General features: G+C 42.7%; 1 protein-coding gene across 2 annotated transcripts in view; it reads left to right on the top strand.

The window, feature by feature from the left end:
- sv2ca (synaptic vesicle glycoprotein 2Ca) overlaps positions 1-16,079 on the top strand; it is a 28,792-nt gene that overhangs the window by 851 nt on the left and 11,862 nt on the right. The window contains exons 2-4 of one of the 2 annotated variants that reach the window (XM_003459843.5): positions 4,913-5,716; positions 13,415-13,595; positions 14,307-14,458. In XM_003459843.5, coding sequence (XP_003459891.1) covers positions 5,122-5,716; positions 13,415-13,595; positions 14,307-14,458 — 928 coding nt within the window. In that variant the 5' untranslated portion in view covers positions 4,913-5,121. Of the gene's footprint in view, positions 1-4,912; positions 5,717-13,414; positions 13,596-14,306; positions 14,459-16,079 lie in introns of those variants that run through there. The other variant, XM_019365634.2, reaches the window with a different exon arrangement.

The following is a 16,079-nucleotide window of genomic DNA, read 5'->3' as shown; positions in this document are numbered from 1 at the left end:
TCTGTTTAGTTTTTCTTTCGGCTCATGAGCTCGTGTGCCCATCTTTGTGGTATCGTAAAATAGTTGTCCTTGGCATGAGCCGAGCTTTTTGGGGGGGTTTGTTGACTGCGGACTGTTCACGCTGTACTGCAATCCAGCCACCTGCCCTGGGGCAGTTAAAGCACTCTGCACTGCCGCCAAAAAGAGGAGAGGACGCGGGAGTAGGCAACTGACTCATCCATGAATTGTACCTCAAGAGGCAGCGAGCGATTGACAGGCGCACAGCCGGTGAACTGGAAATCTGTGGCAGAGTGCTTTGTTTGCAGTCCTAATGCCGCTTGTAGTAGTCCTGCTGGGTTAACACTGAAGGGCTCCATCAGTGAAAACACGCTGGATGGAAGTGATTGCAAGCTGCAGAATTCAGTCGTTTGGCCCACTTGTCATTGTTTCTAAAAATCGATATATACGTGATAAACAAAAGTCTCTTTGGGATTCATAACATCCTCTTCCCTGTGTCTCCACCACAAGCACCCATTGATTCGTAATTTTGTTCCTATTCTGAAGTTCAACAGCAATAAAAAGCTGTTTTGAGGTGGAGATAGTTTCTGTTGTACTGTTTCGCTGTATGCCGCAAAGAAGACAGGACTCAAAAGTATGTTTGATGATGCAAGTCACAGTGTAGAAGAGAGAAGAAGGTCTGTCAGTACATTTTGTTGACTAACGTGAAAGTAGACATGCACCACATTCATTATTATTTTAGTTTAACCCAGCAGTTTTGCTCTGAAGAATCCTCTTTTTCACTCTCACGTTGGCCTAAATGGGCGCGTGATTGTGGCTTGATTTATTTTTTTGTAAGCACACATATGCACCATGCAAAGGTAAAACGTCACCAGTGTGTAACATATTGCATCCCTTACCTAATCTGAATTGTTGCATCATTACAAGCCAGTAGACAGGGTTTGGACTAGACAGGAGTGGCGTGTGATATTTAATATATCCGCTGTTTCAAAGAAGATCAAACATGCATCAAGTTGAAGGAAAAAAGCAAACGAGACGACACACTTTGCTGTGTGTAGATCAGTCTGGGGTTTTCTTTCTGTCTTTAGGTTTTAGGTTTTCAATGCTTGTACACTCCTGAATGCATTTCTAGAGACATTTATTGTTTCAGTCTAAGTAAGAAGAGTCAAAACAATAGAAATTATGTAAGAATATAAACAAGGAATGACACTTTTTTTAATCTCCAGGCTTGAGATAACAGTGACTGAAGTCATTCTTAATAATAACAATGGCAGCTCTTTATGTTTGGGAAGGAAATAATCAGCCTGCTGCAGACCCATTTTTGTGTATTTGTATTGATGGGTTTTTTTTATATTTATCATCTGTGATCTGTGGTGGATCTTTGAGTGCTTCTAAGCTGCTGGTTTTTTTTACACTCCATGAGGAACAATTTCTCCTATACAGAACAGCCATTGTCCTCTCTCTTCCCCTTCGCTTGCTCAGTAATGGAATCAGTGTTTGATGAAATCTCCTAAGACGTCACGGGCCGGTTGGGTTTCTGCCTTCCAGATGAGGTCATGGACTCTCCGTTTTTATGGGATTACATGATGCGGCTCTGCCCACTTTAGCGATTGGACCTGCTTTTCTCTTTCCTCCTTTTGCTAATAGACCAAACCACCGGTCATACCATCACAGTGCTTACGCACGTCTTTGAAAGGGCAGGAAGCTTTCTCTGTCAAGTCATACTTGAGAGATGGGAGCTCTTTATGATTGTGCTTCAACAGTACAAAAACCCACTAAATCCCAAAGTATTTTACAAAATGTGGGAAAAAGTTCTTCTGAGTTAAGGGGCCCAAATATCTCGACTTCATGCAAACAAAATACACGGGTCAAAAAGGTGAAGTGCCAGTATTGTGCCCTCATAGCTGTGCCACTTTTCCCCCCTTTTGCTTTTGATTTTCTAAAAATTTTTGGAATATATTTCTGCCTCGTGCATTCTATAAAACTGATTCTTATAAAATCAGATTTATGAATGAGAAGGAGACCACAGCCCTCGTTGTTTTGCATCATTCTACTTACTCATTGTACTGTGAAAGAGGCAAAGTCTGTACTAAATAAGCACACATATCCAAAAAGGTCACTATTGATTTTATTTCAAGTACATTAAGTGTTTGGCTCCACAAGATGTTGTGGGTCAGGGAACCTGAAATCCGGGGACAGAAATTGATCCTTTTATTTCGTACTAACAACCTGCTTGTGCCTGCTCAGTCTGTTTGTCGGCTGCTGGACTCGCAGTTGATTAGTTCCAACACTCACATCAATCCTTTGACAAAGTGCAATGTGAGTAGGAAGCCCTCACTGTGCTGATAATTGGTTCATTATGTTTTAGGTTGTTTTCACTGAGGCTGTTTATTACTATTGTCATCATTACTGTGTAATCTCGTGTAATTAATATCTTTTTGTTTTCTGTCAAAATTCACATTGCTTGGGTTAATCACTGTGCCATTTATGACAAATGTTTCACGGTAAGCAACAGCAGTGTGTTTAAATGGATTAAGCTTATCAAACACACAAACTCTGCATAATAACACTAATCCCCCCCCTTCTGAGATTAGCTGTCCTCAGTTGGACGCATGGCTAAATCTCTTGAAACACTAATCTCTCCGTTTGTCTTTATGTCCATGGCAGATGAAATTCAAAGGCCAAGTGATACTTGACCTAGCGATTTTTCTACTTTCTTTTACTATTTTAAAGAGGTCTAAGAAAAGCAGGGCCACCATCCATCATGCAGACAAGGGGTATCGCCAGAGCCAGGCCTAATTTCAGCCACCCTCTCATGGTTCAGAGCAGCACAGTATATTAGCTCTTTTTATTTTAATAGCAGGAAACAGTTTCCCATGTGACACTGTGTGGATACTGTTCCTTTCATTTCCAGGACATTTCATCAACATTACAGTGGCTCCTTATAAGTATAAATATTCAGCTGCAGCTTTAAAACCACCTACCTTTGCACAGAACCTCTGGGGGTCCCATGTGCTGTCTGGCACGTGGCCGTTGCCATTGGGGAGTGCCATAGCCATCCAAAGTATCCAATCCCATGAATGTCTGGACAAAAGTTTTCCCAGCAGACCACTGCACTATAATAAAACGATCAATAATATTCACTTCACCTGTCAATGGTTTTGATGTTGTGGCTGCTGAGATGGCCAAGTGTTATGAGGAAATCAACATGCCTAAAATAAAAACCTACATAAAATATCAGAGGAACTGCGAAAAATAAAGAAGATCCCGTAGAAATAAACCCCCCCCAGAAAACTTAGGTTAGGCAGAGTTGGTGGTTTCCCCAGCTTGAAGGCGATTGCTCTTGCTGTCTGCGGTATCGGGGTCTCTTCAGCTGCGGTCAGGTGAGGTCGGTTGCCTCTGTGCTCGGGTGTCTTCTGAGCCTCATCACCACTGACAGCGTGTCTCACCATACACTCCATTGATTCTCTGACAGGCAGCCTCCGCCAGCGTGCAGCGCCTGCGTGTGCCCGTTTTAGGTAAGAGCCTGTGTGATGGCTGACACGACTCAGTCCTGAAAGAAATAAATGGTTCTCTGACACCTGTGAACTTTGACTTGCTCCTTGCAAGGTGTTAGCCTTCTGAGGAATTCACAATTCATTTTTATTTTTTGATGTTTTCATGCATAAATGCTCAAGAAGAGCCGTTTGGGGAAACTAGGGAACTGATGCCACAACTTCAGCCCTTTGTATGTTACTTTTTGACAAAGGAGACAGATTGATTATGCGCGTCCTTATCTGAGGAAGCACCAGTGTCAATGGAGGCATTAAAATTATCAGGAAAGGGAGCACGCTCGTAACCATAGAAGTTATCGTATGAGCCAAAAGGGATTAGTAGAGTCACCTTGAAACAGCGGTGTCATTTTGCCCAGTAAAATTGCATTATAGGAGCTGGAACCGGCCCTGTGATTTGTGTCCTCCTGACAAGGCTTCAGTGTTCATTAGAGGCTGTGGCGAGCCGCTCGTAGTCACACGGAAGCCCCACACACTGGACAGCTCTGACCATCCCCACCCTGCTCATAAATATGCACTCCATAGCATCTGCAAATGTTTTAAAATAAAAAAATGAGCACTTCAGGGTTTTGTAATTTAAGAGAAATTTAGCAATTCCTTGATTTGTTTAATACTGGCTGATGATGAGAGCGGAGCTCTCACATGAAATCATGTTACATCATTTTAGTGTTTAAGCTGGGGTCTCCCTCCCATCACTAGTCTGCAGAGATTGGAAATGGCTTCCCCGTGCCCATGTGTGTTCACACTCACTTATGTGCACGGCATGTTTAGGAGTGAGAGATCTTCTTTCTAGGTATCCATTTATGTGTGCCTTTTGCAGGTACATATATATTTGTGCAGCTTTTCAGGCACTTTGTTTGAGAATAGTTCTTGTCTGTGGTTGTTTCTACACTGTGTCTGTCTGTGCATCCACTCACGGTCATTCCTCCTATCCTCCCATCTTTACTTGGATTAAAAATGACAGTGCCGTTCCAGTTGGATCGTCGCTGCCGTTTTAATGAACCGGGTCTTTATTGGGGACAAATTGATTTTTGGGCAGAGCGTTTGTTTATTAGCTCCTGCTCTACAGAGCTGATCATGAGTCAGCAGATTCAGCATCTCTGTTTCAAATAATCATCTCTTCAAAAAGTGAGGGCAACTCATGAAATGTAGAACAAACAGCCCGCCTTTGGAGAATGAATTTTTATTTTGAATGGAAATTTGGGGCAATGCAGAAAAGCCAACGATTAAAAGGTTAGTTAACGATAGTGGGCGGACATGAGCATCTCCTCTGTCTGACTTTATTTCTCTTTAAACTCTGATGCTTCTTGACTCTTCTTTTTTTTAAATCTGTCTGTTGCTTCCCCTTTCCCCCTGTCTTTCAGACTGGTCCATGATTGCCACAGCCATTGTGGTTTATCTCCTGTGGTGACTGCAGACTCAAGAGTTTCCTTCCTTCCCACATCTCAAGACCCACTGATCTCACCATTCCTCTAACTCGCCTTTACATTTGCCCCTTTTCCCCTCTCTTCCCTCTTTCTTCTACTTCTTGCCACCATCTGCACCCCAGCAAAGACCTACTTTTGGAGCCAAAATGGAGGACACTTACAATAATAGGACTTCCCTAGTTAAGGGGGCCAAGGACATTGTCAAGGAGGCCAAAAAGCATGCAACAAAGAAAGTCAACAAGGTGGTAGACCATGCTACAGACGAGTACTCTTCTCACCGCAACTACACTCGATTCCAGGACGAGGTGGACGAAGATGAGGATTTCTATCAGAACCCGCCGAGGCAGGACGGTGAGAGCTACCGCGACAACGAGGAGGGCTCAAGCGATGCTACAGAGGGCCACGACGATGAGGACGAGATCTATGAGGGCGAGTACCAGGGCATCCCCTCATCCGCAGGAGACAAGAAGCAGGGCCAGGTGGCGCTGGGGAAGCCGATGTCTGACGCCACAAAGGACCGTGGCGAGCTGGAACAGGAGAGGCAGGCTGACGAGGAGGAGCTGGCCCAGCAATATGAGCTGATCATCCAGGAGTGTGGCCACGGCAGGTTCCAGTGGCAGCTGTTCCTGGTGCTCGGGCTGGCACTCATGTCGGATGGGGTGGAGGTGTTTGTGGTGGGCTTTGTGCTGCCCAGTGCGGAGACAGACATGTGTGTGCCCAACTCCAGCTCGGGATGGCTAGGTAAGGCCCCTCTTTGTATTTGTGTTGGATATTAATGCACTCGCTTCATTATTAATTCAGCAAGGCCTTTTCTCTGTGTGTATTTTATTCTGTTTAATTAGTTGTTATAAGTCTGAAAGGCCTTTTTCTCACCTTTGAAGAGAGTTTAAATAGCACCCTACGATGTACAGCTACATCCTTTCCAGGATCATTATAAAATTAACAACTGTGCACATGTTTGAAGTTAGTACACAGCATGCAGCTTGGCCAAAATAGCCTCAAAACAGCCTTGAAAAACAGGTCCAGATGTATGTGTTTGTACTATACACAGTATGTCACTCTTATCCTATAGCAGTGTTTCACATAGATGAGGCGTTTCGGTCCAGTGGTCGCCGTGTCAGGATTAAGAGGGTAGCTAATATTCCCTGTGTGCTCTGTGGGTTGAGGTGGAGTCTCAGCAGTACCAGTAGCTGCAGGTGCATAATCCATCACCACAGAGCTGTGTACAGGGGCTGACTCACTGTGTCAGTACCAGAGTGGAGAGGACATTCAATCAGGCACACAGCCCTTAGATACTAACTGCCACGGTGAGACGTGACAATACATCAACTTCACAGCAACACCTGATGGAAAACTGATACGCGCTTTGAAAATGGAGGTTGTGACGGAAAGTTTGACAAATACTATTGTACTGCTGCTTTATTTAAGAAAAATGTACTGTTGGTTGTACTTGCAGCAGAGTCATCTTATCATGTCTGAACAAAAACACTACTTTGTTAAAGCCTCACAAGATGTTGTGTACGCAGCACCTTCATTTTTCTGTCTCTTTCCCTGGTATCAGTGTAAACTCTTTGCTTCCTTTCTTGCCAAGCAAAGTCCTGCAGGCATTTTTGCTCTATGCTCTGCTTCTCCTTGTTCGTGACTCCATCCCTCACCCCTGTCCCTCCCTCTCACCCCCCATTCTGTGTGCTTTTCCTTTCTTCTCCCATCCTCCTCTTCCTCATCCTGCTGATTAGCCCGAGGCTCCTCCCTGTTGATTGGTGTGTGTGTGTGTGAGTGTTTGAGCATAGCCTACATAATTACCATGACCTTGTTGGTATCCATTCGGAGTTTAACACACTAATTACACTTAATTAGAGGTAACAAAATGGTGTCAACTGATGTTTTACAGGTGCCACAGCATTTTTTTTTACTGCCTTTAAGTGCGGAAATTCAAAAATGAACTTTAATCTACAGATGAACGAGACAAGAAGTGCTGTTTTTTTAAGTTCACTGGGTAACGAGGATCTCTTCTTACAGTCACAGCCTCAGATGGACTGACATCGTCGTTCAGAGCACTTTTACACCACAGCCCACATTCACTACTTTATTTTTCACACACTCACACTCCAGTGGATGGACGTTTCAGGGGCATTTTTGGTTACCTTTTTTTGGCCAGTTACACTTTAACATGCAAACTGGGAGAGCAGGGATCTAATCAAGGACCTTCTAACTGGCCACAGCTATCTTACAATGAAATAGCCTCTTTCTGGTGGTCTGCGGGTAAGGACTGAGGATCAGTTTAACCTGTGGTCCATACAGCTTGGTCTGTAGGTTCAGTTATCACGCTTGGCAGATTTATCAGCATGTGAAGCTACTTAGGTTTCATTTAGATGAGGCTGGTTATGGTTGCATCTGCATTATACCCTCAAGGTCACTCTCCTGGAATGGTGGATGTGCACTCTCACTACACTCAGTCTTCTCAGTATGTGTTTCATCTCTGTGACAGTTAAAGTAAGTACATACTGCTTCCAAAATAAGGTCAACAGTAGAAAAATGAACCTCATCACTGATCTACTGTGAATGTAGTTGGTGATTTATGTTTTTCAATTCAATTCAATTCAATTTTATTTATACAGCGCCAAATCACAACAACAGTTGCCTCAAGGCGCTTTATATTGTAAGGTAGATCATACAATAATACATACAGAGAAAAAACAACAATCATATGACCCCCTATGAGCAAGCACTTTGGCAACAGTGGGAAGAAAAAACTCCCTTTTAACAGGAAGAAACCTCCAGCAGAACCAGGCTCAGGGAGGGGCGGCCGTCTGCCCCGACCGTTTGGGGTGAGAGAAGGAAGACAGGATAAAAGACATGCTGTGGAAGAGAGACAGAGATTAATAACAAGTATGATTCAGTGCAGAGAAGTCGATTAACACAGTGAGTGAGGAAGGTGACTGAAGAAGAAAAACCCAAGTTTTATTGGGTTATTACAATAAATGCACATTCTGCTATTTATGTGCTTTCTGATTTTGTTTATGTGCAATTAAGTGTTTCAGAGGAGGCATTTGGACAATAGTAGAGTTAAAGTGGAGGTTGACATCTTCAGGATTAAGAAACTAAAAATTACCCCCCAAAATATATCAAAAATTAAGAAATTCTATAGATTTTAAAAAACCAGTTTGGTGTTTGGTTCGCTCTACCAGACTTCATCACAGTTTGAGTGCAGCTTCATTGACTCCATAGAAGGCAGAGGCAGGAGCATGCTGTACAGACCGCTGAATGTAATGGGATAATGCAGCATGAAAAAAACAGAAAATCCCAAATAGGATGGATGAGTAAGATGCTGATTCCATTACTGAGTTGAATTTGGTCCAGCCGGTTTCCCGATCTCACAGGAATCTTTTAATGTTACTTCAGTGTGAAGGATGAAGTGCTGGGCTAAAGGAGGGGGTGAAATACTGTAAATACCTCAAACAAGAGTGGAGGATGTGGGAAGTGGATAGCAGGAGGGAAGACACGCACGTTGAGATGCAATATGTGCGATAAACGGGGGAAGACGAGAGGAGGAGAGACGCCTTTGAAGCAGCGAGATGACCAAGTTACATGGGAGTAATGGGAAGAGTGCTGTGGGTGGACGGGTGCAGAGAGGTGGAGGCTGGTGGTATTTAGTACACCAACAAAGTCAGGGAGAGGCTTAGCTATCATCTCAGACGCATCAGACAAAGGGAACAGATCACCCTCTCATTAGCTATTTGTTTTCTTAGACTGTCTCTCCACAGCTACAACTCCCCTCATTTTTCTCTTTGACTCATTTCGTTTTCATCTAATAGCCACCTCTCCACCTCTGCTGTCTCTACTTCCCTCCTACTTTCTTGTCTTTTGCTGCCCTTTATCTTCTTGTCCCCCCTCACTTTCTTGTCTTTTGATTGCTTGTCCTTCCCTGGCCTTCTTTGAGTCCCAACTTCACTCTTTGTCTCCTCTAAAACTCTATCTCTACAGCGCTCCTCCGTTGTTGTCTCCTCTCATTTCCTATCGTTCCCTTTCTTTCTCCCTGTCGGTCTGAGCCAGCTGGCAGGCTGTGTGGGGCTGCGCGGTCCTGGGGCAGCTGAGCATGGCTAAACTGCAGTAAGATCGCAGCGTCATTGCGGAGATTACACTGCTCGAATAGCCCAGCTAGCTCCACGTTGTGTGGGAGAATGTGTGTGGTGGACTGAAGGAGGGGAGATGCTCGATGGGACTGAATAAACTGCTGTCACCATGTCCAACTGCTCGCCTTTATCAGGGTTTCACAGCATCACTATTTTATGTGAATTATCACAATCTGTACTGTTAATGAAGGTTGGATCATTACTGATTGGGACTGAGTCATTTTAAACCCTGCGCTCTAAGCCCTACAATAGGTTATTTCCATAGAAATCCTGCCTCCACTGATACGACTTAAATATGACACAAAGCTTCAATCTCTTCTTCTGCGGAGGTGGCAGGAGAAGGAGGCACGAATCCGGTCAAACTGACACGATGTAGTACAAATGTGATTACACGCTGCTCAGTGTAAAAGAGCTGTTGACAGAGGTGCCAAGATGAAGCTAAAGTAAATACTGTAAATAGGAAGGGAAGCACAGAGGACAGGAGAGAGGAAACTGGAAAGCAAAGGAGGGTGCAAAGCTGGGGGATAGAGAAATGGGGGGGAATGGTAGTAATGCAGGGACTCACAGCAGGAGGGGGGGATGGTACAGAGAAAGGTGCCACAGCTGAGCCGCAGCATGCACCAGGCGTGCTGCTGCACGATAGCATCATCATTATGAATAAAGCAGGATGGGTGTTTTTGTGCGACGCCGAAACAGTTTGCACCGCTAAGAGCGAAGAGCATCAAAGCGTGAAATCAGAGAAGAGGTCGTGATGCAGCTAAGCGCTCCCACGGCTCTCAGGGGGCTCCTTGGTGTGTGACAGGGCAGAAAACACTCCACCAGGGCCTTCCCCATTTTCTCCCCCTCCTCACGCTCTTTTTCTCTCGCCATATCTGGAAGTGACTGAACTCTCCTCCCACGTTACATATCCCCCCCCTCATTACTTTTGGACGTGTATTGGTGCTCGATCCTCCATTCCCTCTTATTTTGTGTTTTCTTTCCTTAATCTAGCTCCCTCCTGGCTATTTTAACAACAACAAAGGCGAATAAATGGATTTTTAACAATTTAATGAGCATCTTGGATTTACTCCTCAGTTATCTGTGTTTGTGTGTGTAGCTGTGCTTTACTCTGTATGTGTGTGTGTGTGTGTGTGAGCGTGCCTGGGATTTTGATGAATATTTATCATTCTTGGAGATGTGTTTTGACATCTAAACATACTGTCACAGTGCAAAACCTTTTGCTTCTGCGTGAGAGGTCTCCTGACACACTGTCATCTTCTGATGGTGCTCAGAGTCTATACGGGTCTTCACTTCTAAATTTAGCTGTATTTCACAGTGTAACGCATATACAGCAGGGCTTGCATTCACAGCTTTAGATATACTGTAAAGCCCAAACCATTCAAATAGTTAAACATGAGTTTTTATTGAATCTTCTGACACATTACAAAAAATATATATAAGTATCAGTTTTAATTTGTATAATTTTTTGCCAGATTTGGCTTGTGGAGCTCTCAAAAACTCACTAAAACTCATGTATCCAATATGATACACTTGGCATTTGGGTTAAGTATATATTAGATATATAGTCTAAATGCATCTCAGCGAAAAGATGCAAATCTGCATCTAATGCATTGTGCCCGAATTAAAATGTAATGCCTGGCAAGTAAAGCCCACCATTTCTGGGCTTTTATAGCGATCAAATTTATCTTTAATAAATCCCTTTTTGATACATGTGTAGAAAAGAAAAAAAAAATCTAAATTTGTTACCTTGGAGCAAAGAGTTCTTCCTGTCTGACTTTCTGAACTGCATAAAGTGAGTGTGACTCACTAAGAAGTTGGATGTTGCACTACTGTCCATGAACAACTCACAGGCTACTCTATTTAATTTAAATTTTGCAGTACTGCACTATTGTATATTCTTAAGTCTTCTGTTCGGTTGTTCTGTACGGTGGTCCCTAGAGACAAAGCATGTACAAACTCCAATCCACGAAGTACAAACTCCAAAACACGTACAAATTCCAAAACACAACAGAAGTGCTGAGCAAAGCACACTAATTGTTAGCTAACGTCAGATTTGACTCCACCCTAAAACAAGCGTTCATAGTAATTAAAAACAAATCAAACAAACAATAGTTTGCACATTACCTTTCTTATAAAGCATTGTTGTTCTATCCTTGCAGGTGTTTTCCACCGGTATCCAACTCCATGTGTTTGCAACAAACTTGTCGTTTATTTTGCAAATCGAGCTCAACACTGCCCCTAGCGTCCTGGAGCACTTCCGTTGTGTTTTGGAATTTGTATGTGCTTTTTGGAATTTGTACGTGCTTTTTGGAGTTTCTATGTGCTTTGTCTCTAGGGGCCACTGTAGTTCCGTACATGTGGCAAACTGACAATAAAAAATAAAAATAAATCTTTGAATTAAAATGACTTATTTAATGATTAATTTAAAAATCACAGTATTATGGATGCAGCATACATTTAGAACATGACAGGTCATTTCCAGTCAGAACATGTTTGTGCTACTTTTGCATTATGTTACACTTCAGTGCACTGCAGTCGCAGCCGCTGGTGTGAGCGCTGCTGACGTCGTGCAGTAGAATACAGCGGAGCAAGCCGGACAGAACATCAATAAAGTCATTACGTAATTGACTGTACTCATTTGTTAGCAGTTTTATTGCTTTTATTTATTTATTTTTTTAAACTGACTTTAAGGCGGAATGAATGATTGATTATTTTCCCTTGTTTCCTTGCATCTCTAAAAAAATCCCCAAAAAGTGTATTGTTTGTGTGAAAGGTTTAATGCTGGGAAACATAAAAAGGCCTCTGGATGTTTGGATGCATGACATTTAAATGGGAGGCCAATGGGTGTTTGCCAGTGCACTGTATATCTAGCCTCCCCTTAATGAAGTAAATGTGAACTGTGCATAGACTGAGGACTTCCGTTAAATTTAGAATTGAATTTATGATACCTTGAGGCGAGTATCTAGATGGCTGCCAAATGTGACAGATAGCTGCGTTTTGACCCCTGAAGCGAAAGAGTCAAACAGATATCTGCTCACAGCGGAGGAGAAGAGACCTGACTGGAGACATTACAGAAAGGAAATGAATCTTGCTATTAAGATTATTGTAATGGGATGAACAAAGTGCCCTGTGGCAGAGTTGTATCTCTTTGTATGTGACTGCAACGGATAAAAATAACCTCCCTAAACCAGGTTTATGATTATGTGTCTGAAAATACTTGGATATTGATAAAGCTTCAATATTATCTGTTAGTAAACTCTGCTATTTTTCCAGCCTGGGACGGAAACATCAATGAAAGAAATTTCAGCAGACGCTGCATGTCCATGAAAGTGGCTAACCATTCCACTGCCAATTACAGTGCAGACTAAAACAGTAATAACAGGCTCCACTCTTCCGGGCAGATTCATGATGATTAGTGAAAAAAATCAATGCTGTTTTGTTGGAGCATTGATCTCATCTGTGATGAGAGAGATTAAAAGAGGGCAGAGGGCCCTTTTGTAAAGTCATCCTGCATTACCATTCACATTTGTCTCCCCATTGTTCAGAGCCTGTTTTCTGTTTTTCTTTCTTGTTTTTTTACACAATGTATTTACTATTTAAGTGTGTTACAGGGGCAGAGGCTTTTCAGATGGGGTTTAGGGTTTAGTATCTGCATTTGGAGCTCTAACTTTAGGATGCAGTCTAGCTTTTCATTCATTCATTTTCTGCAGCTTATTCAGCTTCAGGTTGCAGGGGCATAATCTAAACTGATATAAACGCCCGGTCCAGGAGACGTTCAGGTGTCACCCTGGTCAGATGGCCAGACCACCTCAACTGGTTTCTTTCGATCGGGAGGAACAGCAGCTCCACTGAGTCCTTCCAAAATGACTGATCAACCAGTAAATCGACATCTGTCTCACGCTCCCCCCTCTTATGAACCCCAAGATACTTATGAACAGTTATGCTTAAACATGTTGCTTGTTATGGATAAACTGTGGTTGGCAGAGAAATCCAGCAACAGAACACTACTCAGGAGTTTGTGAAGAGAAATAAAAGTTAAAATGAGATGTTATAGTATTCCCACAGAGGTGTTAAGTTAGTGTTGAATGCATTATAGTCTTTAGGAGATTATTCATTTAATGAATTAACAAATAACAATGAATGAATGAGATAAATTCCCAAACTCTGGTCTGGTAAGTGAAAAAAGATTACACAGCAAACCAACACAATCATACACTGTGCACATAAACAATATAGAGATGTGAGGTAATCGACTGTATTTTAACAAACAAATAATAAAAATAAGCGCACTCTCGCTTCCTTCCAGGCAGTGTTGTGTACTTGGGAATGATGGTCGGAGCGTTCTTCTGGGGAGGAATGTCTGACAAAGTGGGCCGTAGACAATGCCTCCTCATCTGCATGTCCACGAATGGCTTCTTTGCCTTCCTGTCATCTTTCGTCCAGGGATATGGCTTCTTCCTCGTTTGCCGTCTCGTCGCGGGTTTCGGGTGAGTCTGATAAACCGGAGGTCAATCTGAGACTGACTAACAGTTCAGTGAACTGTTGCACAATAGCACCACAGTGGGAGGGTAACACAGCAAGTCCAAAAATCAAAGACACATCCCTGTTTTTCCTGATTGTTCCCATCTTCTGAAAAGTGATGAAAAAATCAGGCTAATTATAATTATTAATAAAATAATAATAGCTGTAATAAAAATTATTACTTTTTTACTATAACTATGGCCAATGTAATTCTTCACTCTGTCAGCAAACTTTTATACTAACTGTGAATTTAGGGATTCCTGCAATGCATTAAAATGAGCAGAGTGTGCTTGAAAATGACAGCATGTACTCTTTTTATAGCATAGACATATGACTGTGATTTATTGCGTTCCTTTCTTTGGCAGTATAACCCGTCCTTTAAGGCCTAATTCAGCAAATGCATTGACATCATTCTCGAGAGTAATTGAAAAGCCTCTCCAATAGCTGTGCTATTTTCTGCTTACTCATTCGCTTTGCAGGTCTTTGCAAAGAGCCCTCAATTTAACTGATTACTAACTGAAAGTTTATCAAGTCAGTTGGGGTTTTTTGTACAGGCGAATTGAAACAACAAAGGATGGTACAAACTGTGGGATAAACGTGAAACTATGTGAATGATGCAAAAAACAAAATGCATCTGTCTCAGTCTCATTAATCTTCCTATTTTATGGATCTTGCAGGATAGGAGGTGCTGTGCCCATCGTTTTTTCTTTCTTTGCCGAGGTGCTGTCCAGGGAGAAAAGAGGAGAGCACCTCAGCTGGCTGTGTATGTTCTGGATGATTGGTGAGATCTATGCATCTGCTATGGCATGGGCCATCATACCACACTATGGTGAGTGTACTTGCAAAAATGTTAACATTCACACCATCACCCATCAGTTTATATGATGTTGAGTGAGGCGGAACCACAAGGAGAAAATTAAGCTTTGTTTTTTCCTTTTGAAATTAAAGGTAGCATTGTTAGAAGGAAGAAGAAAGCATGAATCACTCAACTCAGTGTTTGAAATATAGCCCAATAACAAGCTATATATGGTTATACCCTTAACACAATTAAGTTAAGCGGTGCTCTTAGGATGCTTACAATGTGACTTTATGCTGAGCTCCTGAATAGAGCTACTAAACTGTACCGTCTCCACATGACCATGGGTTAAGGTGCCAGTTTTCCCTGCCATGGGAATTAATCACTTAATAGCTCTGAGTGGCTGCAGGCTGGGAGAGGCTGAGGTCAAAAGATTAATGTATGCACAGATACCATAGAGCAAGCATGGGTGAGGGTGGAAGGCAGGGGGGAGAAAAATGTGATTTATGACAAAACTGTCTATCGACTGCACTCATCATGAGAAAAAACAGCACAAAGAGAATTGGCTTTCTTCCTCTCGCCGGATCCTTTTCATTTCTTCCTTGCTTTCTTTTTTTTTAAAAACTTGCTGTCCCCTTCCTTTTACTGCCTTCCCTCACCTCCTGTTTTGTACTCTCCCCATCTCTCTAACTCTGTCCTTCCTTTTATTACCTCGCCTCTCTCTCCACCCTCTGTCTCCGCAGAGTGTTCTTCTTGATCAAGCATAATTAGGTTTTTCTCCTTGCTCTAATAGGACAAAGCTACATCTAGAGGTGATTTATGGCCAGACCATGCTTTAGCCAGCCTGTGACGTCAGAGAGAGAGCGTGTGCGTGTGTGTGTGTGTTGCTGCAAGTTGCATGGATGATGTTTTACTACGGCTGCAGATGCATACAGGTCCTCTTCAAGTGAAATTGAATGCAATAACATCTGACACTGGGAGAGGTCGTTTGAGTGAACACAGGCACACAAAGAGGTGTTTTCATGGTGTTTCTGATAAGGGACTTCCCAGTTTGCTTACGTGATGCTTAAACAGGGGCACGCACACATGCACAAATGCTGTGGATCCACTCACATGGATGTACAGAAACACACTGGTAAAGGACTTCTGAAACCAGAACGAGGCTTCATTAGAGAACCTGGCTGTCAGATCTGTGGATATCATATTGAACAGATACTTTGCTTTTATTCTCTTTGAGACTCACTACCACTGCGCCTCTCTATCTGAGAGGGAACTACGTGTCTTGCATGCTTACTCCAAAGCTCACGAATGTTTTTCTTTAACAGTTTCCCTAAAGTGCTGCAGTGCCTTCGACCAATCCCACAATGACGTTTAAGAAAAAAAACAAAAAACTCCTGCAGACATACCTTTTTGCCTTGCGGTAAAACAAAGCTGCATGACTTATGGGTTATGATACAAGTTCCTTAACACTGGTGTTTAATGTGCCATTAGAGCTGTTATCTGTCTTTACCACTTGCTGACTCATTAATGTCTCCCAAAAGCCCCCTGGCAGACTTGCAGCTGGAGAGCCACAAGGAGGTCTACTTGGCAAAAATCCACTGACAGGAAAGCTGGATGAGTTTAGTTGTTAAGCAAGATCACCACTTGAGTAACC

This window comes from Oreochromis niloticus, linkage group LG12 (assembly GCF_001858045.2).
Source record: "Oreochromis niloticus isolate F11D_XX linkage group LG12, O_niloticus_UMD_NMBU, whole genome shotgun sequence".
Taxonomy (NCBI): Eukaryota; Metazoa; Chordata; class Actinopteri; order Cichliformes; family Cichlidae; genus Oreochromis; species Oreochromis niloticus.
The sequence above is the reverse complement of the archived record's forward strand: the minus strand, read 5'-3'. Positions and strand labels throughout refer to the sequence as shown.